This window comes from Petromyzon marinus, chromosome 20 (genome assembly GCF_048934315.1).
Source record: "Petromyzon marinus isolate PM22_M1 ecotype Great Lakes invasive population chromosome 20, UKy_Petmar_22M1.pri1.0, whole genome shotgun sequence".
In the NCBI taxonomy this organism is placed as follows: Eukaryota; Metazoa; Chordata; class Hyperoartia; order Petromyzontiformes; family Petromyzontidae; genus Petromyzon; species Petromyzon marinus.
The window spans coordinates 11,397,363-11,419,145 of NC_133686.1; the positions used below are offsets into that span (position 1 = coordinate 11,397,363).

At 46.3% G+C, this 21,783-nt stretch overlaps 1 protein-coding gene and 1 non-coding gene across 10 annotated transcripts in view; one reads left to right on the forward strand and one right to left on the reverse strand.

Annotated features, from left to right (window-relative positions):
* The window catches only part of ADCY2 (adenylate cyclase 2), a 315,360-nt gene that overhangs the window by 17,640 nt on the left and 275,937 nt on the right, over positions 1-21,783 (reverse strand). For all 9 annotated transcript variants that reach the window (XM_032957514.2, XM_032957515.2, XM_032957519.2 and 6 more), the window contains 12 exons: positions 21,229-21,298; positions 19,954-20,051; positions 18,489-18,573; positions 15,668-15,805; positions 13,370-13,486; positions 11,865-12,046; positions 8,162-8,246; positions 5,290-5,448; positions 4,231-4,377; positions 3,229-3,336; positions 1,479-1,593; positions 148-272 (listed from right to left, as the gene is read on the reverse strand). In XM_032957514.2, the coding sequence (XP_032813405.1) occupies positions 148-272; positions 1,479-1,593; positions 3,229-3,336; positions 4,231-4,377; positions 5,290-5,448; positions 8,162-8,246; positions 11,865-12,046; positions 13,370-13,486; positions 15,668-15,805; positions 18,489-18,573; positions 19,954-20,051; positions 21,229-21,298 (1,429 nt within the window). The remainder of the gene's footprint in view (positions 1-147; positions 273-1,478; positions 1,594-3,228; positions 3,337-4,230; positions 4,378-5,289; positions 5,449-8,161; positions 8,247-11,864; positions 12,047-13,369; positions 13,487-15,667; positions 15,806-18,488; positions 18,574-19,953; positions 20,052-21,228; positions 21,299-21,783) is intronic.
* Positions 5,107-5,213, forward strand: LOC116944300 (U6 spliceosomal RNA). Its single transcript, XR_004403079.1, has one exon. It is a non-coding gene; the product is annotated as a U6 spliceosomal RNA (small nuclear RNA).

Here is a 21,783-nt window from a genome sequence, read left to right on the forward strand (position 1 = left end):
TAAGGTTGCATCGCAGAACTGTGAGGGATTGCGCCTACTTTGGAAGAGGCCTTCCTCCAGGAGTGGAATGATCATAGTTGATGATGATGATGAGTAACGAGGTTCAGGGATCATTACTCTGCCTCCAAACATGCCCCTTGAGCAAACCTGAATCTTCCCAAGCACCCCCGTGCTGTCCATGCGGCTGGACACGTTCACTGAGTTGCCCCAGATGTCGTACTGTGGCTTCTGTGCACCAATGACGCCAGCGATGACAGGGCCGTGGTTGATTCCTGAGGAGGATAATGCACAGGGCACACGGTTCCAGCATGAGATACATCTCAAACCAACCAAAAAAACAAATAGCCCATATCTTGCAGCTGCATACTTGGGCTGTGTGTTTCCAGGCTGTGTTGCAAGAGGTTTTAACCGTCATTTGTGGCTCAGCGAGATTATCAGGCATTGTCTGGAAAGACAATGTGACCAATCATCTTCTTTCGCACGTCTGCTGATGTAGATGCAGAGCAACAACTACAATGTCACATTCAGGTGGTCAAGCCAGATAACAGCGCCAGGAGCAGCGAAGTGAATCGCTGCGATGTCTCCTTCGTATTTGTGGATCCAGCATTGCATCATTATATGTTGTTACGGTCCTGTTCTGGATGACCACAGTCGCAGACTGGATAGTTTTTATCCGCATCTGCCATGGTTTGTGCAGTGGATGCAGTTTAGGGTGCACAATGAGTTTCGTTGAAGATCAAAACCAGGGATATTCTTCTGTGTTGGGTCTTTCACAGACAAATCTAAGTTGTTGTTTTCAATTGGATGAACATGTGGTCTGTAATAGGATACAAATCTGGAGGACAGTCGAGCCAGACTCACGCCTAGGCAACACTAGTCACTTCCCAAGGAGTGGAATGCCCAGCGTAATGTCCTTTTTCACCTGACGTCCCCAAAGATTTGGAATTAAAGCCTTTGGTATTTCACATGATTTATACTCGCTGCTCTCACCCTAAGTAAGTGTTCTTTCCTTGTAGAGTTGTCTGTGTGGAGCATAATTGGTTGTGAGCTCTAAAGAACGAAGACTTACATGTTTATCGGCATGTAATAATAATGATGATAATTCCAACTTTGTAACGTGCCTCACAGTATTCACTCACTCTCGGACGAGCCAGAGAGCGACCCAAAAGTCACGAGGAACAACAGATGAGCGGGAAAGGCAGCCCAAGCTGTGAGCCGGTGAAAATATAATCCTCTAAGATCTGGAGTCCTCCGTAAATTAAGGTGTTATCGGCCAATTAAGGTGTTTCTGGAGTGACTGGATTGTCCTATTACTTACGGAGTGTGACCATTGAATGGAGTCGAATGAGGCTACGATTGGCACGGTTGGCTATGTATGGTGAAAAAAGGTTCAGTATACATAAATACACATATCATGTGTGGGCTGAAGTGGTCAAGGGGAGAGGCGAGTGTGAGTGGGGCCTGGGAGGATGTCGCACCAACTCGCAGTCGGAAGTTGTTGAACGAGTGTTTGTTGATGACGTCCAGTTTCCCCATGAGAGCCATGGCAAACTCCACCATGATCCCGATGTGTGCGTACTGCCGCTCTGGCTCCTAGCCACAGAGAAAAGCACGCACATTAGACGAGCAGGCACACACACACACATAAAGACCCCCCCCCCCTTGTGTAGCCTACATAGACTGTTGGGGCAAGTGCTGTCAGCGAGCACCTATGAAGGCCGGCACGGTACACGAGAGGGCGGTGTGACAAACACCCGCCCGCCCACACTCTCATTTATGGCTGTGTTGACCTAGGGGAAGCCCAGGACATGTTCAGATATCACAATGATGTGCCAAGGACCAAACCAGGGTCATTGAATTCGTAGCACGGTGCACTTACCACTACGATAAAACACAAATACCCACATATACTGTACATGTATGTATCCTCTATACACTTTAAACACATATGTACAGTTGATTTTTGGGTCAGATCACAGAAGTAAAATGTGCGTCGTACACCCTCCTCCACCCGACACGACTAATTCATGAAACTGACACGTGAACATGTCGTTGAATTTCTTCTTTAGCAACTAATTGAACACAAAAAGCAGTTTTAAAGAAACGAGTATTTAATTTTGATTAAAAATAACACGTACCAATTACTGCTTCAGCACTACCGGTGTGCAGGAGAGCAATCTCATGACACTTAACGATTGGGGTGCTGTACCCATTTGTTAAACCTCGTTCACGTGACAACTTCATTCATTCTCCGTGTCAGTTGGAGGAGGATGTGACGACACGCATTTTCACACCCGCGACATGACCCACGACCTCAACCACGAACCACGTCCACCGTGTATGTATTGCTTTTATGGCTTTACTCTTTGGTTCTATTCGGTAAAGTCACGTAGGTAAAAAATAAAACAACAAAAATCACGACGTTTCGGCCACAACACAAGTGGCCTTCATCAGGTGAAGGGGACCGTACTGTCACGAGGACAGCGTTGGAGTGAAGACAGTCCAGCCCAGGTCACGTCCTTTTAAGCCGTGTGGGAGGAAACAAAACGCTTTGACAAATGAATTAGAAACTTGTGTTGTGGCCGAAACGTCGTGATTTTTGTTGTTTTATTTTTTACCTACGTGACTTTACCGAATAGAACCAAGGAGTATGGATCCTTGCAGTCACGAAAGCTTCCAATCTATAATTTTATGGCTTTATTTTGGTGATGTCGAAAACGTTTTTTGGTTTGGCCATGTTTGTTTGTTGTTGTACGGAGTTAGACTTATAGCCTTAATCTAAGTTGTCTTGTGGTTATTGTTGTTTGACTTGCATCCCACTGGGATTTTTGCACACAGCGTTGGTGTACGGTGCTTTTTCTGGAATATTTTGCTGGTTTTTTTCCTGGATTTTCTGTTTGCACAGTCACATAGTCACTTTAAGATGTTTTCTTGTTCGTGTTTTTGTTTTTTGTTTGTTGCAGTTGCACCAGATTCAAGAGCCGAATGGCTCACAGGGCTATACCAAAATAAATGAAACTGAAATGTATGTTGAACTTCTTTCGAACCGCCCAACATAAATACATTCATTCACGGTGGACTGTGAGGCAAGCGGCGCTTCGTGCTCCGACGTTGAACTCCTTGAGCTGCAAACCTCTGCGACGAGCGGGCAACGCGCCCATTGCTCGGCCGTGTCGACAAGCCCGGAGATCTGCTGCCGTAGCCGGAACATAAAAAGAAAGTACTCGCCTGCCCATTCTCTTGCCCCACCGCAGCGTTGAGCCCAGTGGCAGCCATGTAAGTGCTGCCTATCGTCTTTATCTTCTCTACGCCGCTGAACTTGGGCTTGGACAGAAGCTGCAAGAGAGGACGTAAATAGTAATAAAGAGGGTCACGCTTGGAACCTGCGAACACACAATCGCCCGCGTACATCGCTCAACGGTGTAAGGTAGTGATTTTGTCTCGGACAAGATATCTATGAAGCTTCGATTAAAAGGGAGTCAGCGGGGCGGTGGTGGCTGAGCACGTGAATGTATGTATCACAATCACACTCATTATGTTGAGTGTGGTGGTGAGCGTGGTGGTAAGGTGCCGCGGTGGCAAGATGTTAACTGCCTCGCCTGGTATATAGGAGGTCGTGGGTTCGATCCCAACCCTGTCGCCTGTATATTTGGAGGACACATGGTCTCCCCGTGGTCGCATAGATTTTTCACCTCCACATTTAGAAACATGCGTTTCGAGTATTTGGCTGCGATGAATCTGCACGTGATAAGCCATCTCGTTGACTCATTTGTGGCGAGCTACGATATAGCTCAGTGGGCCGTTCCTAGCAAAATACAAATAGGAGAGAATAGAAACATTTAGAGGTTTGCTTGGAACTTGTGAAAAAAATTTCCACGAAATATAACTCAGCCCATCGTTAATCCACCGTTGGATGGAGACCATCCCGTGCCGTGTCAGTCATGGGGGTGTTAGTCATGCTAATACTCACCAACGGTCTTCACCATGGCCAGGGAATCTAACTCAGGTCAGTGCCCTATATTCTGCACCACCACCCCAAATACTTACGATAACATTTCAATTGGTTTAACCGCCAATTCGAAAGTAATGTTTGCCTCTTGAACGCACCGGTCAGCCGAACGTGCAACGTGCGTTGTGCACCCGCCTATTCAGCTGCACTTGGGACGCGATTGTTAAATGCATGACTGAGATTCGACTGCAGCTCTGTTAGGAGGTGTGGTGAGAACGGACCTCGTCAAAGTCGGCTATGATCTCGTTGAGGAGACGTAGGCACTCCAGGCCCTCTTTGTTGACGTCCGACTCCTGGTAGAACTCTTTGAAGTCGGGGATGGAGGCGAACATCACGCAGACGCACTCGTACGACTGGTGGTAGAGGTCCTGTCGTAGCAGAGCAGACGCACCACCCATCGCCTGCTCGTTAGGTTCGAACTTACGAGGTAATTACCGACTGTTGAAGCGTTGCATTCACATACTCCGTCAACACCTGGGTGGTTCTCACCTCCGTTGGCACTCTAGAGAGATAGTTGTGGACATTCCACATTACCATGGTGTTGATTGCGTAGACGTGAAATTATGTATAGAATAATGATGATCCAGATTAATTTGATGATCATGGCTAATTGATGGAAGATTTGATTCATTGCACGATAATAATTAGATGACATGGATTTATACATGGTTGACTTTTACAGGCATGTGATGATAACGATGTTGGATAGATGAGGGTTTGATCGTGACAAATATAAAATGAGCTAGTAGTTTGGTGCCACGGTGGTGAGATGTTAACTACCTCGCCTGGTATACAGTAGGTCGTGGGTTCGATCTTAACCCTGACGCCTGTATATTTGGAGTTTGCATGTTATCCCTGTGGATTTTTCTCCGGGTCCTCCAGTTTTCCCCTCCACATTTTGAATCAACATCACGCATTTAAAGTATTTGGCTGCTATACATTTCCACAGGATAAGCCACTTCGTTGAGCTATCACTTGTGGCCAGGTCGCTTGTGAAAAAGAGTTATATAGCTCAGTGGACCCTTACATATAGATAACTGATGGGTGATCAGGGGATGGTGATAACAATGGTGCTGAGTTAAACTTGGTAAGGAATTGTACTTGCTCAGGCAGTACACATACCAAAATTGGAATGACACAGAGACTATGAGCATGGCCCCCGCGCAAGGATGCGACGCAAATTCGTGAAGCGTTCCATAACAACAACAACAAAAAATGCTTAGGAATCGAACTCATGGCCCCGGGGTCTGCTCCACCCAAGATGCCACCCCACGCGTCACCTCGTTCTTGCGGTGATGGGTGAGGAAGTGCTCTGCCACGTGCGCGGGCAGAACGTTCTCCAGGAGAACTCGGTTCAGATTCTCCATCGTTTCGATCTCCTCGCGCTCCTTCTTGAACTTCTGCTTCCACAGGAAGTCGAGCCGGCAGTAGTACTCGTTCTGGAGGGGATTGGGGCCGCGTGGAGCGTTCACAGGCAAGCACGCACCAACAACACGTCTCACCACTGCTGAAACATTCCTTGACCCCCACCCAAATTCCACAAGCCTATGGCAGGTGGCTGGGTTTTCTGTAGAACGACCGCCGTTGACTTCCCGCGAAGCGGTGCTCACTTTGTGCGCTGAGTCCACCCAAAACCAGGATTCGAATTTGTAATTATCAGGTTGCCAGTCGAGCTCTCTAACCATTGAGAGCGTGGCGATTTGACAAGTGAGAAGTTAAACTACATTACCAGAGGGGGTGAGGGGGGAATGTGGGGAGGAGGGCCCATGAGGGGTGGGGGAGTGGGCAGGGGTCAGGCTGAGATGACTCTGCAGATGTGATAATCTATTATATATATTTTTAATAATCTATCTACAATACATTTGTAATGTACTGATGTTATTTTAGTGATAAATAGTAAGTGTTCATACATTTTACCATTTTAATTAAGTATATTGGCTTTTACATCACTATCCTATCTTGTTTCAGTCACGAATGACTGCAATAAACATTTTTAATTATGTTTTTTCACTTTTTTGAACCAAAAATATACCAGCCTTTGTGACTTAAAATGTCTGGTTTCAGTGTAATTCCCCTGTTGGAGAATGCAGCTTCCCAAATGTGGATAGGTCATGTGAAGGGAGCTCAGACGTTGTTCTTCGATATATGCTTGCGTGGGCCACCCTTCCCCGTGGCGAGATGCAAGAGTTTCCAATGAATATTCTTTCATCTCATTATCTCATGCCAATGGCAACATTTAGAATCAATTTAGGAAAAAGAAAATCGACTTTGCAAGCAGCTTTATTGTGCATTTCGACAAGAGTTAATATTGTCAAACATGCAATACATTCACTCGATATATCATGCATCCTGCTGCTTTAGGACTCAAAATAATCACATTCAACGCGTTACGTGAGAAGCAAAAACCAAACTAAAATATGCACCGTATAGTTAAACCGCTGTAGTGTGTACTCCTTCAACAGAGGAGAAATAGCAAAACGATCCCAATGCTCTCCTGAAGCCCCCTCATGGCTGGTAGACCTCGACGTTGGCATTGAACTCCTACACATATTGCTGCTGCCATACGCAACAACGCAATAGCGAGAAGCAGGAGGCCTAGATTTGAACCCAGGACCTCAGCGGCGACGGCTCCGTCCTCTGACGACGTAAGAACTGTCCGAGCCACTCAGCCACATCTCATCCAAGCAACAATCCCTCGCTGAATCCCCATGGTCCTGCAGACGATTGCCCTGCTCCAGCTGCCACGTGACAGAGATTTGACAGGCGTGGCTCACCAGGGTCCCAGCTTTGGCCCTCGGCTCATTATCGTCATTACAGTGAGCAGCGGGAAAATATTTGAAGAAAAAATGAAAGAATAGGCGTTACCCGTTCTGGCAATAAAAAAACAAGAGTTGTGTTAAGATGTTCAAACACCAAATAAATACCTATTGCAATGCATCGAGTCTGCATTAACCACACGTACTTGCGGAAAAAAAACATGCAAACAAACATGCTCTGATAATGTATGCGTTGTGTTTGAAACTGATTGGCCTACAACAGAGACAGCCTTCCTTATGGCCTAGTTTCAACATTGTTAGACCGGAGAATGCCGTAAGGTGAACATTACAAAGGCAACGAAAGAATCAAAGTATTAATAGCTTGGGTTGAGCATAGATAGAATATTGGAAGTCGTATTCCTGTGGCCTTCCTCAAGAGATTTAAACATTTTGCCATGGCGCCCCTGATTGAATTTGTATCCCTGTCCATCAGGTCCGCTTAATTTTCCACCACTGTGCCTGAACTTTGTGACCCCAATTGCCTCTTGGGAGCACATCACGAATGACGCGTGATGAGGGGAGAGATGGAATAAAAATAATCGCGATGGGTTTATTGATTCATTGAGCCGTGCAAATGGATGGATCAGGAGAGTTATTGTGCGATATGTGAAATTCATTGTAATGAAATAACCCGATCACATGAAGAAATACTTTACATGCAATCGGAATGATACCATGAACGTAGACTTGTGTTTTTCTTTTCCTCTTTAAAAAAAATCAGACGTAACTAATTTTAATTAATCACCGTTACCTTAAGAATTTATGCTGTCTCATTTACTTCACTATTTATATTAGCAACAATGTCAACATTGAGTCGACCTCATAACTTCCAAAACTTCATGTTAGATTTCTCTTCCCACCACGGTGCAGACTTCCATCATATATGTTTCAAACTTTTCTCACTTTAAGAACGATAAATGTTTTTTTTCTCCGAATCTGCAATGTCAGGAAAGAAAGCAATCTGCATTTGGAACTCATGCAGCAAGCAATGCATCGCCTTGCATGATAAAACTAGTTCTGGAATCCATAAACTTGGTCTTTTATCCACACTATGCAGCACACATTTATATATCGGAATTAAAATCTTTATTTATCCTGGAATAAATCCGATGAACCATGAAGCTCTTTTTTCACAAATGTCCAGTATTATGAGTGAATCACAAAGAATATTCATTGCATAGCAGTCAACTTCCGCTTGATGCGACGTTGTTGCCTCTCCTCTGCTGCCCCCACGATATGGAACTCCCTTCTCCCCCAGCCATGCAATCCGTAACTCGCCGATCTGCATATGAGCTATGACGGAAGGTGAACGTGGGGAAAGGTGGAGATTACGTACCTGTCTAGCGAGCACCAGCAGCGTGAAGAAGAACACGATGAGCCAGATGGAGCCCATCACCTTGACGTCTTTGAGAACGCCAGGCCTGGAGCATAAGCAAGGGGCAGTGAGGGTAGCAGTGATGGGTGACGCAGGAACCTCCATTGTTCCGTGACCGTACACTCATTACACACAAAGAGCTTGCCACAAATCAACCACAATACATTGCTGCTCTCATACAGGAGCATAAACCATCACGCAACCTCTGGTCATCCTCGCAGCAGCAGCAGCAGCAGCTGCTTTTTGGCTAATCATCGAACAAAGAAAGTCACTGCATTGCGTGCTTTCAGATGCACTTCTGCAGCTGTCTGGCATGCTCTTCCTTCCGTTATTTGGAAGCCACTGGAGCTCTGCACTTTTCAATAAAGATTGAAAACTATATTCTTTCAAACTGCTTTTTGTGTCCAGTTGTCCTTCCCCCCACACCTCCGATTAGCACGGTTGGCTGCGTACGGTGCGAAAGAAATTCAACATGCACACATACGATCGGGTGCAATGCCATCACGTTGTCAAGAAACAACGTCAATCTACGGGTCTTGCAGCTGCACTCCAAATTTGGCTCTGGAAGTTAAGAACAAAACTGGAAATGTAATCTCTCACACGCTGGCTTGCAGCTAAATGAAGGAGTGCCGCCATTAGCGAGTTCAGGTCCCCCTCCATGCGCCAGGCTCCGGAGACGAACACCGAGCAGCTGACAGCAAAGTGTTGTGATGTAGGAAGGCGAGCGACCTTCAGTGGCGGCTGTGATGAGACAAGAGGGTGCTATGGCGCTCAACCTCAAAAGTCATGCGGCTGTAACTTAAAATATTTTTTTTTTCTCATGAACAAAGCTGACAGCCTATGTATGTTAAACCTCTTTCGCACCGTACGTAGCCAACCATACTAATCGGAGGCGCGATTTGCACGGTTGGCTACGCATCGTAGGCCTATGATACAAACTAATTATTTAAATCACAGCCCTTTGTTAATCCGCCTCTCAATGTAGGCCTCCCCAGCTACGGGGTTCTTACACCATAATTTTCACCACACTGGTCAGTCAGTCCAGGATGCTGTGTCGACAGAATAAGAGTCGATTTTAGTTTTATTGGGGTTGCGTGGGGGAGGGGATGTGATGGATGTCAGGAAGATTACGGACAGCAGAGTCATTAAACAAATGGCATAAATCAAAGCATGAACACAGCTGGGATGCGACTGCCCAGTTGGCAGCGGCAACTCTTCTGTGATAAGAGAAAGCAGAGGAGAGTGCCAAGGCAGATAACACCACGATTTGGCACAGCGGGGGTAGCAGGTGGTGCATCTTTCCTTCACCCTAGCGCCTTAACCCACACCACCTGGGTCTGTCCTGTGATCTCCTGCCAGCGAGTACCTTCCATCTCTGGCATGGCCTCAAAGTAAAACCGTGCCTGCCACGTGCACCGTACTGATGGGCGGGAGGGGGGTGAAAAAAGTTCAAGTGGAAGAGCAACGAAGCAAGATACAGCATCCCACGTGTAGCAATGATACGCGGCTGCACGTCGCAATGTCTACACACCTGTAGAGGAGGGTAACTGTTGCCGTAGTGTTACCAAACTGATTACCAAACTGATTACCAAACTGGAATTGCAAAACACGGAGGTTGCCGGACGAATTCGATTTTCCAGCGCGGCATTTAAAACGACGGAGGGAGCTTGTGAAATCTCCCCCACCGCCTCTGTCTACCCGGCAGTACAAATGGGTGATTCTGGACATACAGTACCCTGGTGTCTACAAACTAAGTTGCCTCTGTGGTAGTGGTTACATTGGAGAAACCAAACGACATGTCTCGGACCGCATTCGTGAACACAAAGCAGACCTTAAACACGGTAGGACCAACACCTCGGCCGTGGCAGATCACTGTTATAATTCAGTAGGCTCACATGACATTGACTTCTCCAAGACAGGTTATTTGCAAGCCATCTGGCTACCATGAGAGATTCGTTCATGAGCCTATCCACATATACAAACACAGAGACAATTTCAACTGAGAAGATGGATTATGGCTTAGTAATTATTGGAAGGATTTGATAAACCATTTCGGGTCTTAATTGATTGTTCATGCTTACAGTGGCTTTCAGACAGCATACATACATTTTTCGTCTCCCCCCTCCTCTTTTCCGAACATAGATGGACTCGTCCATCTGAATAACTGCCAAATCGCTATCCGTGGTGCTAACGCTTATAAATAAATACAAACCGCCACTTCTTTCAAATGTTCTTTTCATTGGTTTTCACACCTGATGATGACTGGTTGTGTTGCAGTCGAAACGTCGTGATAATTTTAATTGTTTTATTTATTTTATTGTTTCCCTTCAACGTGACTTTATCGAAAGAACCAAAAATATGGGTTCACCACCGTTATACGAATCAGCAGGTCACGCGGCGTGGGGAAGAGGTGGGGGTGGGGGGTAAAGTGTGGGTACTCGCACCTCTTCCAACATGTCTGGTTATGTGGAAGAGTAGACCAAATACCCTCGAGACTTTGCTGTAAGTGGAGGCCCTTCCACAAGCAGTGAACCTCATGCATGCTTCCAACTGTGTTGCCTATTCACCTCTCCAGGCCTTGCATCGTTGCATTTGTTCCCTGTCTCGAGACAAGTGGAATTCAACATCATGCTGGTTGTAATTTAGGGCTTGCGCGGCGCTAGCTCGACCCCATTCAATCTTGTGCCCCCTTCAAGTTCTTTAAGATATGCCGACGGTGTCCTTCGCGACGAACCTCGATCTCGGCTGAGCTGTTGGGGTGATCGGCCATTCGCTGTGATGCCCCTCCCCAGTCGTCAGTTGTGGAACTCCCTACTACTGGCCTGCCCCCCCCTCTCTCTTCTCCCCCATACTACGTCTTATTCAAACAGCGGCTTCGTTCCTCTGCCACCCCGGTTCCTTCTCTCCTACGCACGAGGCCTTGAGGACTTTTAGCGAAAAGGCGTCGAATCAGCACAAACGATTTGTGACTGCGTCGTAGATCACCCCCACCGCCCCACGAATGAGGCCGTGTGGACTTTAGACGATTGGTAAAACGGCAGGCCACCTGCTCAGGTGTGCCGTCTGATATAATCCCATTGTTCCTCGGCCTTGTTTTTGTTTTAAAATTTAACAATAGGGGGCTCATGGTAGGCAGGAGAGAAGTGGGTTCGGATGGTAGAGTGAGATGAGATGATACTGAAGATGGAAATTTTGGCTTCAACGTTACAGGTGAGGCCCCTCCCCACCAACGATTTCGCATAGACATCTGTGAGCTTGACGGCTCATCGGATTCCGGCAGTATAAATACAGGGTGCTTAAAAAAATGTTTTTAATGCTTATATGGGACTATTGTTTTTATGGAAAAATAACGGATAATAAAATACACTGTGACATGATAAGAAATGTACGTGATTAGCTTTAAAAAAGTCAAAGAGTCACCACTTGTTCGCTAACATTGTCAACACGTGCCTGGAATCTTCTCCAGGTGCTCTCCAGAGCCCGGAGGAGACGCATTTCCAGTGGCACTGTTGCAAATTCTCCGAAGAGTTAATATTTTTTATTTGAAGCGCCCTGTTGTTTCCGATTCCTTGACGGCGCAGCAAATGTCGTCCCGCGCGCCCCTGCGAGCGCGTGAGCTTGCGTGTGCACGAGCGAGCGAGCGAGTGAGCGAGCGAGCGCTGACCGCACGAGGCTGGGGTGGTAGAGCGCCTCGGTGTAGGCATCGAACACGCCGTGGTGCGTGTGCAGCAGGATGACGTTGTAGCCCACGACGGCGGCGAGCAGCGTCAGCACCTTGAGCTCGTGGTTGACGCGCAGGAACACGGAGCACGACACCAGGCCCAGGATGCAGCTGTACAGGAAGTACTGAGCACGCGGAAGGGAGCGGCAAAGCGACGAGTCGTTGCCAGAAGTCACTTCTCTTCGCTAGCCCACCGGCGGTCGCTCACCTCCTTGTCACTCTTCTATCGCGACTGCTGTGGTTGCTGCTTCCGTTAACGTCCCTTATCGAGTCCTCCGCCCGTGTCACCATACGTAGCCAACCGTGCTAATCAGAGATGGCAACCGTGTTCAACCAACAACTACACCACTGCAGATCACAACCTGCCTCTTTCTGCTTCTTCCCTTGGGAGTTAATGCTTAAAACACCACTATTTGAATCATTACTAAATGACAGTTCTGTTCCTGCGCTCCCTCGCCAAATTATTCTGCCAATCATGTCCAGATAATGCAGACGGTTTGAGGACTGCGAGGGAGGGTGGAGGGTGAGAGATGGGGGAGGGGTGTGGCGAGAATGTATTGAATCCCCACTTCATTTTAATTTTAAAATTGAGTGCAGTAATTTTTCCTGAAATAAAATGAAGTGGCAGCGTTGGCTCAGGAACTGAATGCGCATCAGAACACTGGAGACTGGGGGGGGGGGGTTTAAGTCCGGGATTCTGATCAGGGTTATGATAACAGCAGATGCTTAAGTGATGGCCAGTCACAAGGAATAACAGAGTGCTCCTGTGCGACTATATTTATATTGCACATGTACACACATGTGTCAGTCCACTGCTGGATGAGGGTCTCCCCATGCCATGTGGGTCGTGGGGGTTATTTGACCATACTTCACCACAACATGTGCGAGGGGGAAACACTCTATCCCATACAGACAGAGCAGGTGGAGTCCACATTTTGCTGTACCACTTTATCCTGAAGAGCCAGGGCATGGACACCTCCTCGACACTGATAAGAAGGGAGTTTCGCAACATTCGCATGATCCACCCTCACCTCCGAAGTGCAGGATTACAGGGCGAGATGTTAACTACCTCTCCTGGTATACAGGAGGTCGTGGGTTCGATCCCGACCCTGACCCCTGTCTATTTGGAGTTTGCATGTTCTCCCCGTGGTTGTGTGGATTTTCTCCGGGTCATCCAGTTTTTCTCTCCACATTTAGAATCAACACACGTTTAGAGTATTTGGCTGCTATACATTCCCTCATGATAAGCTATTTCACAGGGCTATCGTTTCTGAAAAAGAGCTATTTAGCTTTTTTTTTAAAAAAAAAGAGCTATTTAACTCTTTTTGAGAACCTGGTAAAATAAAAAAAATTAGTTTAAATAGCTTAGTTTACAGCCCATCTCTTCCCCTTTGCCCGCGCCGCTTGCGCCATGTGCTGCAACGCGTGGGGTTGTGTGAGGAGCCCACCGGCAGGTAGAAGTGTTCCCTAGCGCTGCTCACGCTCCTGAAGCCGCTGGCGTTGGCGCTGGAGCTGTTGTCGGTGACGTTCTGCCAGGTGGGAGACTCCACGGCCGGTGAGAAAAACTGCCAAACGGACAACGGCGGCAATCGCGTTACACGGGGACAACTCGGAGCCCATCCAACACGTGTGAGAGATACGTTGCCAGTTTATTTCTTAATTTTCAGTGGCAAGTTTGGCTCAATACTTTTCGGCTTCGTCCATGACGGAGCACGGAGACAGCCAGACATGAAAAGGGGCGGAGGGGGGGGAGGTGAACAGGGGTGTATTTGTACTGGTTGGTCCCTGAGCTATGGCCCCAGAAAGTTACAAGCAGATGTATTCCCTCTAATTGACTAATTAATGTATTCATATTGTTGATATACACTCCGCATTACTGTCATTAACATGAAGTAAAATGGTGACACATTAACAATACAATGCAAACTGAACCAATTGCAATGGTGAAAGAGTCGCGTACATGGCGATGTAATTGTGTGTTTCATATCTCAGTTACCCTTATATAACAGCTATAATGAAACAAGAATGACTGTATTTGTGTAACGCGCGTGACGTCACTCCACATGCCGCACCCCCAGAAGAAAGTCGAGCAGAAATATTTTTTTCGCAAATTCGCTTTAAGTTTGACGTTTCTTTCTTGAAAGTGAATCTAATAAATAATTATACGCAGCAACAAAGTGGATTTGGTGTCTTTATTTATTTCTTCAGCACTTGAGACAAAAGGCAAGTCTACTTTATGCTTCTACATTATGGTAAAATAGACATTTCTCGGTGATTTTCCAGATATTGTATCGATTGCCAATTTATTTCAACCCCAGCAACCGAAAGCAGAAGAGAATAAAGTATCAGAGCAGTGAATTTAAACAAATTGAAGGTCAGTTATATACGGTGCTACAGAGACATGAAGTGAGGTGTTTTATGACGTAGTTTTGTGCTAGAATCACTGCCATTAATACAGTGCTACAGTGAACTGCAGTGAAGTGTTTGATGACATACTTTTGTGCAAGATTCACTGCCATTAAATTTACACAATACAATTATACTCTGCTCTATTTTTTCGTAAATATTACAGCTTCCGTCCTAGGACGGGCAAAGATGCTAGTGAATATTAAAATTATCCAAGCCTGGATAAAGTTGAGAACAGCGGTGGGGGGTGAGAAGGGAGGCATCATCATCATCATTGTGAACCGGGCCCCCACATTTTTCTCCAAGGACAATAAACGCTGGGCTCCTCGATTCAAGGGCTGCGAAGCTAAGGTTATAAAGGTTGCAATGGTCCACCCAGCATTGATGATGAGCACAGCACACGAGGTACTAGTTTTAGTCTGAATCTACCTTGGATAGGCCCAGACCAGGATCAGATACCAATTGGTGTTGATGTGTATCATGACAGGAGTTGAACCCATGACGATGGGTTCATCATAGAGGGCACATCACAACTGTCCATACACTCAAAACTCTCCATATACTAGAGGCCACGTGCACTAATTGCAGTTCCACCTGGCCAGATTGCCACAATGAGACTACTCATATTTATTCACAAAGATCCCCGTATAGCTTTAACAGACTGTTGGGGAAAATACTGTTCGGCACTGTGGCACACAAGTGGGTGGGTAGCCAGCACCATACCCGGCCGCTTTTTACATCCCGAATAGTGATGTTTAAACAATTCCCCAGATGCAAATTTTTGTGCTTCAGTCGACATAGGGTAGGCCCAGGACTGGTTTAGATAATCGTCACTTGTGTTGGCCGTGAGTGGAAATCGAACTCAGGTCACCAAGTTTGTAGCGCAGTGAGCTAACCACTACACTTCCACTCCACACAACATATATACAGACACACACAGCTTACCCTACGTGTGTCCGTACAAATATAAAATGTTGGAGCAGTAGCACCATGGATAGCGCACTGTGCTATGAACCCAGATACCTGAGTTCGATACCAGGCCATGGCTAACATCAGTGGCGGGTAATATCAGAACCGGTGCTGGGCTCCATACCTTCACCAACTGTCACTGACCAGGATGATGAAGTACAACCAAACAACCGCTGTGACTGACCTTCATCAGTGGACTTACAAAGGGATGTAAACTATTATTTTCACTACACCAATACCCTGACGGAAACGCACTTAACGCGCACGCACGTTCACGCGCGCAACGCGACAACGGCACGGGCTTGGGCTCCGCTAAAAAAAAAAACGTGTCTATTCCCTCGACGGCCCAGGAGCCCCTCCGGCAGACGCACCATGTTGAAGATGGCCATTGTGAGGATACTGCCCATGGTAACCATGGTGAGGGCCAGGCGCAGCCAGGGCTTCTCCTCCACCGTCGCCGACACGGAGAGCATCCACGTGAGCGATGGCGACGCCTTGCGGCTGCACTGCTGCTCCGGGGCGGCACCGCAAGAGCGACAGTTGGGTTACATTTTTGCCGTTCAGAATCAGAAATGGAAGTGTTTGTTTACACCGGGGGAATCTGACGAGACATGAAGCTCTTTTCACAGATGTTCGCGGCATTCCTACAGCGCCAGGGTCTCGCGAGGTGCTTCCATGTTTCACAAGACGGGTACAGCCTGTCCATCGGGAACGGATATCGCTACGTGTTTTTTTTTTCCAAATTGAGTAACTGTTTGAGTAAGTTGCACGCGTGCATATTGCGGACCGTGATGCCGGCACACATGGCCTCCCTTCTTTTTGTAGTAATGCAACGGGATCTTAACAACATCCACAATTAAGCGGACAGCACGAAGTAGCGTTTTTTGTTATCATTAATACGCCCACAGTATTATTCAGGGTGGCCAATGTGGTCGCACGGCAAACCTCTGCAACAAGCGGCGAATGCGCTACCACGGGGCCAAGTGCCCCTCCCGCACGCACGGGCAGTGCAAACAGTGGCCGTAACCCATCGACACCCATGCAACGGAGGTCGCCCCTTCTCCTCTGCTGCCCTCACAGTCTTCAACCACCCTTTCCCCCCTGACTAATGTCTGCACCATCAGTTGAACTCTTCCCCCACCGCGCACCTCTAGGAATCACAGGCGTTGTTTCGAGCTGGTGGAGCTTAGTACTTCCCCCAGCAGCCGTAGCCAACTCCCTTGCAGCATAACAAAGAAGGTCAGTAATCGGCTTAGCTTACTCTTTGGTTGTAGTGTATAGTGGTGTTTGTATAGTAGTGTATAGTGTAGTATATTCTGTGGTGTATAGTAGTTTAGTGTATGGTAGTATATTGTGCAGTATATACCTGTGTATAGTGTAGTGTATAGTAGTGTATTGTATATTAGTATATTGTTGTAGTGTATTCTATAGTATATAGTGTAGTGTATTGTGGAGTGTATACCAGTCCCATTCCCGAGCGTACACGCAACGCTCACTCACTCCTGGTTCTCCCCCGCTACTGTTCCCCTACCGCGCACTCTAGGAATCACCGCCTTTTAACTTCTAGCCCATGCCCACCTATCTCCACCCCTCTATCACCCTCTCTGCCTCATATAACCTTCCTAACTCCGGCATCTCTCCCACTTCAGTAATACATTTTCTTGCTGTGGTTGTCACACCTAATGATGAATGCTTGTGTTGCAATCGAAACGTCGTGATTTAATTTAGTTGTTTTAATTTATATTATTTTTTTACCTACGTGGCTTTACCGAAAAAAACAAAGAGTAAAACAAAACAAAGAGTATGAACTCCGGATAATTTCTGCACACGAAGCTGCCACTGTAGAATCTGGATTTGAATATGGATTTAACTGACGTGCATTTAAACTGTGTTGTTAAGTATAATAATGATCATAATTTGGATTCACAAAAGCATCTTTATACTATAAGCATCTTCAGATGCTGTACGGGAAGAGCTATTTATTTCAAATAATGTGGACGAAAACCCAAAATCATCTAAACTAGCCACAGTAACCGAGAACACTACAGTAAAACACAATGAAGTTCATATTCTTGGTTCTTTCGGTAAAGTCACGACTTTACCGAAAGAACCAAGAATATTAATCACTACAGTCCCGAAAGCTTTAAATCAACATTTACAATGAAGTTCAGTTCACATTACGTACAATATTTGAAGCCAAAACACAACTATCCGACCGCTCATATTCAAAACATATTCCTCTAAGTGAACCCTATTCAATGGGTTACCACAATCACTCGCGGCCAACTCCGAGTGGCCTGAAACGGAAGTACACTCAGAGGCAGAGGAAACGTCAGTGGCACAGCTGGCAGGAGGAAGGGAATCCCCTTACTGCAGGGGTGGCCCAAAGGGGAAGGTGGAAAATCTCCCCATGGAGCGGAGGTTGAGAATTGGAGGTGTTTCAGACAGAGGTCAGCACACACGCGGGGCTTTAACGCCCTGAGAACGATTGTTTGAGGGGCGCTTTATTCGTTTCTAGTGTTATTATTACAGTGAGCGAGAAGGTTTCAATAGGTGTTGGTTATTCAAGTAAAGTTATGAAAAAAGAGGCTTTAACATTTCCGGCAATAACACAGGTGTAAAGATGTTCGGACACCAAATACACACCTATTGAAAGGCATTAGGCCTGCATTAACCACACATGCTTGTGGTAAAACATGCAAACAAACGTGCTTTGATGATGTATGCATTGTCGTTGAAACTGGCCAGAGACAGCCTCGTTTATGGCCTTGTCTGGCCAGTGCTAAACCAGAGAATGCCAAAAGCGAACAGCACAAACAATGCAAGTATAAGAACACGTATAGCTCGGGTTGAGTAGTTATATCAATGGGATATGGTTCCATAGATCAGATAAAATGGTATAGAAATATTTAGTATATATTCTTAAAAATGTGTTATATTTCACTTAAGAGCAAAAAGACATGGACGTTTATACAGATAACTTAATTTCCGTGAAAATATGTTCTCTCAACATGAGGATTAGAATGGCAACTAACGTTACATTCGTGTAGAGAAATCTCATTAGTTACAAAACAATGGCACGTTAACTTTTTTTTTTACGCACACGGGCACAATGTACTGATGCCGACTAAAACGTTCCGTCTGATAAGACGAGCGACAAGCGCCTGAAAAGCCGCTGGTGGTTACACTTACGAGCAGCTGCCCAACGACGCAGACGCAGAGAATGAACCCGAGAAGGAGGAAGACCACCCCGTACGATATCCCGAGCTCTGCTGTCCTGTTCACCCAGGGGAGCACAGACGGCAGGGTCTCACGCACACGTGCAAAGCCCCCGAGACGTTGTGATCTCAAGTCACGGAATAGCCTCAATGGACTGTTAGTGCTTGTCATGAGTATCAGCACCTATGAAGCCAGACACGGCGCACGAGAGGAGGGGTGGGTGACCAGCAACCACGCCCAGCCGCCTGTGTCTCCCTAGTGGAACCAGGTACTCATTTGAGGCTGAGTCAACCTAGGGGAGGCCCAGGACTTGTTCAGATATTCGCGACCGATGTTAGATGTGAGCGGGAATCGAACTCGGGTGAACGGGTTCATAGCGCGCACACACCAAATGACAACAAAACTCAAGTTTTTCTGCAATTGTCCTCTTCTTGCCACATGTAAGATGTTTGTTCAACAAGCAAAATTTGTCAAGATAAAGACAGTGAAGAAGTGCGGTACAACATGGCATATCCGACTCGCTGGGGACAGCGGTACAGGTGGAGACGCAAAGAGGTCAGATTCGTGAACATCTACAGACAATGACAGTTACACCCTGCACAAATACTGCAATGGATGCGGGCGGGTGATTGGTCAGGGTGGATATGTATGTTTAAGCTATTTTGCACCGTACGTAACCAACCGTGCTAATCGTGATGGTTGGATATGCGACATTGTACTGTATTGTAAAATAATACGTGTTGCTCTAGTTCATTTTGATAAATAATATATATAAATGTAACAGGTAAGTTTTACAAGGTGGTGGTGTGTGCTCCTTTGGTATATTGGTAATAATAAAATAAATTACTATATACTGTACAGGTATGCTGGCCAGGTGCTGCTGCGTTTGGAGTGCTTAACCAACAAAAAGTTGGGTTCATATCCAGGGTCAGGGGTCAACCCAGCACATGATCCCTCCGGGGTTTGACAATGAGTTAAAATGATTTGGAAGCTAAAGAGCTCTTGTCATAAAGGGGGACTTGGCTCCTACTCAGTAAGTGTGCCATGTCCACAACTAGATATGGAACGCCGATGGGGAATAGCGCTGCACAAAAGCTCGTTTGAGCAGGGAGATTTTTTTTAAGCTTGGCTTATATGCATTGCTGTACGCTACTAACTCTACTAACCATGTTCCAATTCCTGGTCATGGTAAACACGCAGCGGAAATTGGAATTTGAGCCTGGCCTGGGCCCACCCTCGGCCAGCTCACTTTAACATAAGTTCCTAGTTCAGTGTGGCTAACATCAGTAACAAGGGAGGCAGATAGTATAAAGGGGATTTGGAATTTTGCCGGTCGCCACCACCCCAGGTCGTGTGCTACGCCATCCTCAATCGGTGCTCATGAACTGCACTTGGCCCAATCGTAAGATACGCATGGGGGATATATCATTGTACTCACTTGGGCACCACAAATATCTGAACAACAAAGATGCAAAAGAAGATGAGGCAGGCACAGGATACGTAGTGCTTGATGTCTGGAAGTGTGGTATTTCTGTACTGCAATGTCCAATAACACACACACACACATCACCCCATTCCACACACAGCACACACAACATCCCAATCCACAGACAGCACAAACACACACACACATATTAAAAAAACATAACATGCAGGTGACCCTTGTAATACAAATATATTTACATGATCAAATTGACCCAAGCATTTACAGTATACGATATGTATGCTCTCTCAATGCTCGCAGAGGGTTTCCAAGCCCAAACTATACCCTAATATAAATTATACATTCATATGTTATCAAGGTGAAGAGGTCACAACGGCTAATACGACTGACATCAACACATCTTCACAATCAGTTTAATATGTGGGCTTTCGCGACCAATATTATTCATAATAAAGGTTTTTGGGTTAGATCGCGTTTATTTATAAATGTGTCGTAACCCTCCACCACCCGACACGGCCAATCAGCAAAAAAAAGTGTCACGTTGACAAAAAGACAAATAATTCACTACTTTAGCCCACCGGTGTGTTGAAGAGTGAATCCACATTTAAAGTGAATCCACATTTACAGTAAATGTGGATTCACTCTTCAACACACCGGTGGGCTAAAGTAGTGAATTATTTGTCTTTTTGTCAACGTGACACTTTTTTTTGCTGATTGGCCGTGTCGGGTGGTGGAGGGTTACGACACATTTATAAATAAACGCGATCTAACCCAAAAACCTTTATTATGAACATCTTCACAATGCTTCCTTCGTTCTGCTAGCTTCCTCAGAGTTTGTATAGTTGACTTCCAGCCTCCACTGGCTGCCCTTAAAGTGTCCAGCCATGGAGCGCAAGGTCTACCCCCTTTGTGATCTAAAGGGTGGCCGCTCCAACGACTACCCCAGGACACCTGTCCAGTCCATCCTGCATGGTAATGCGCGCAGCATTGCAACCATCTCTTCCTGAGTATGTTAATAATGTGTGCTTTTGACACATTCTACTCCAAAACTTCCACGTGTCTTAGCCCATCCCGCGTTTACATTTCGAAGAAACCTCTGCATGGCTTTACATTCAAAGGCCAGACACTGCTTTTTATAGCTGCTTTCGTAGTTTTAGCTCTCTCACCCATAAAATAGCACAAACATTCCTAATGCCCATGTAATCGCACTGTGAGGCTTTGCCCAGGCCTGGGCTCGCTTCTGTGCTCACTATGGAACGATGAACCCACCTCTTTCTCGAAGGCTCTGTCGTTGAAGAAGAGTGAGAATCTCTGGATGTCCTCTGATTTGAGCCACTGCCTGTGGAGCAAAAAAGGTGAGGGCACAAGCAGGCAAAGGAAGAAGAGGGCGCGCGATGGTGGAGCTTAGTGATGGACGAAGCAGCAAATATAATGGCCTAATGATTGGATGTACAGCAAATTGGTATAAGAGTTATCTGTGTAGCTTAAGAGTCGTTGTCCTCCAGGAGAGCTCTTGTCCACTTTTAGTTCCCCATATAGTGTGAGTTTAAAAAACCTGCTGTCACCCCTATGGAGTGAAAGTCCGGTCAATATCAGCTGTGAGGTACACTTCGAGGTTTGTTGTTTGGGCATGTTGCAACACTTCCTCGTTTGTAATTTTTGTCATGCACAATTAGCCAAGCATAATTGTCAGTAGGCTTTCAGTTCGGGGCAAGGTTTGTATAGCGCGGTAATCAACAGTAGGAGTATCGTTCTAGAAGCATGAGACACTCACACAGTGTAAATTTACCTCTGGAAATTCAGAGCCACTTTCCACATTGAAGA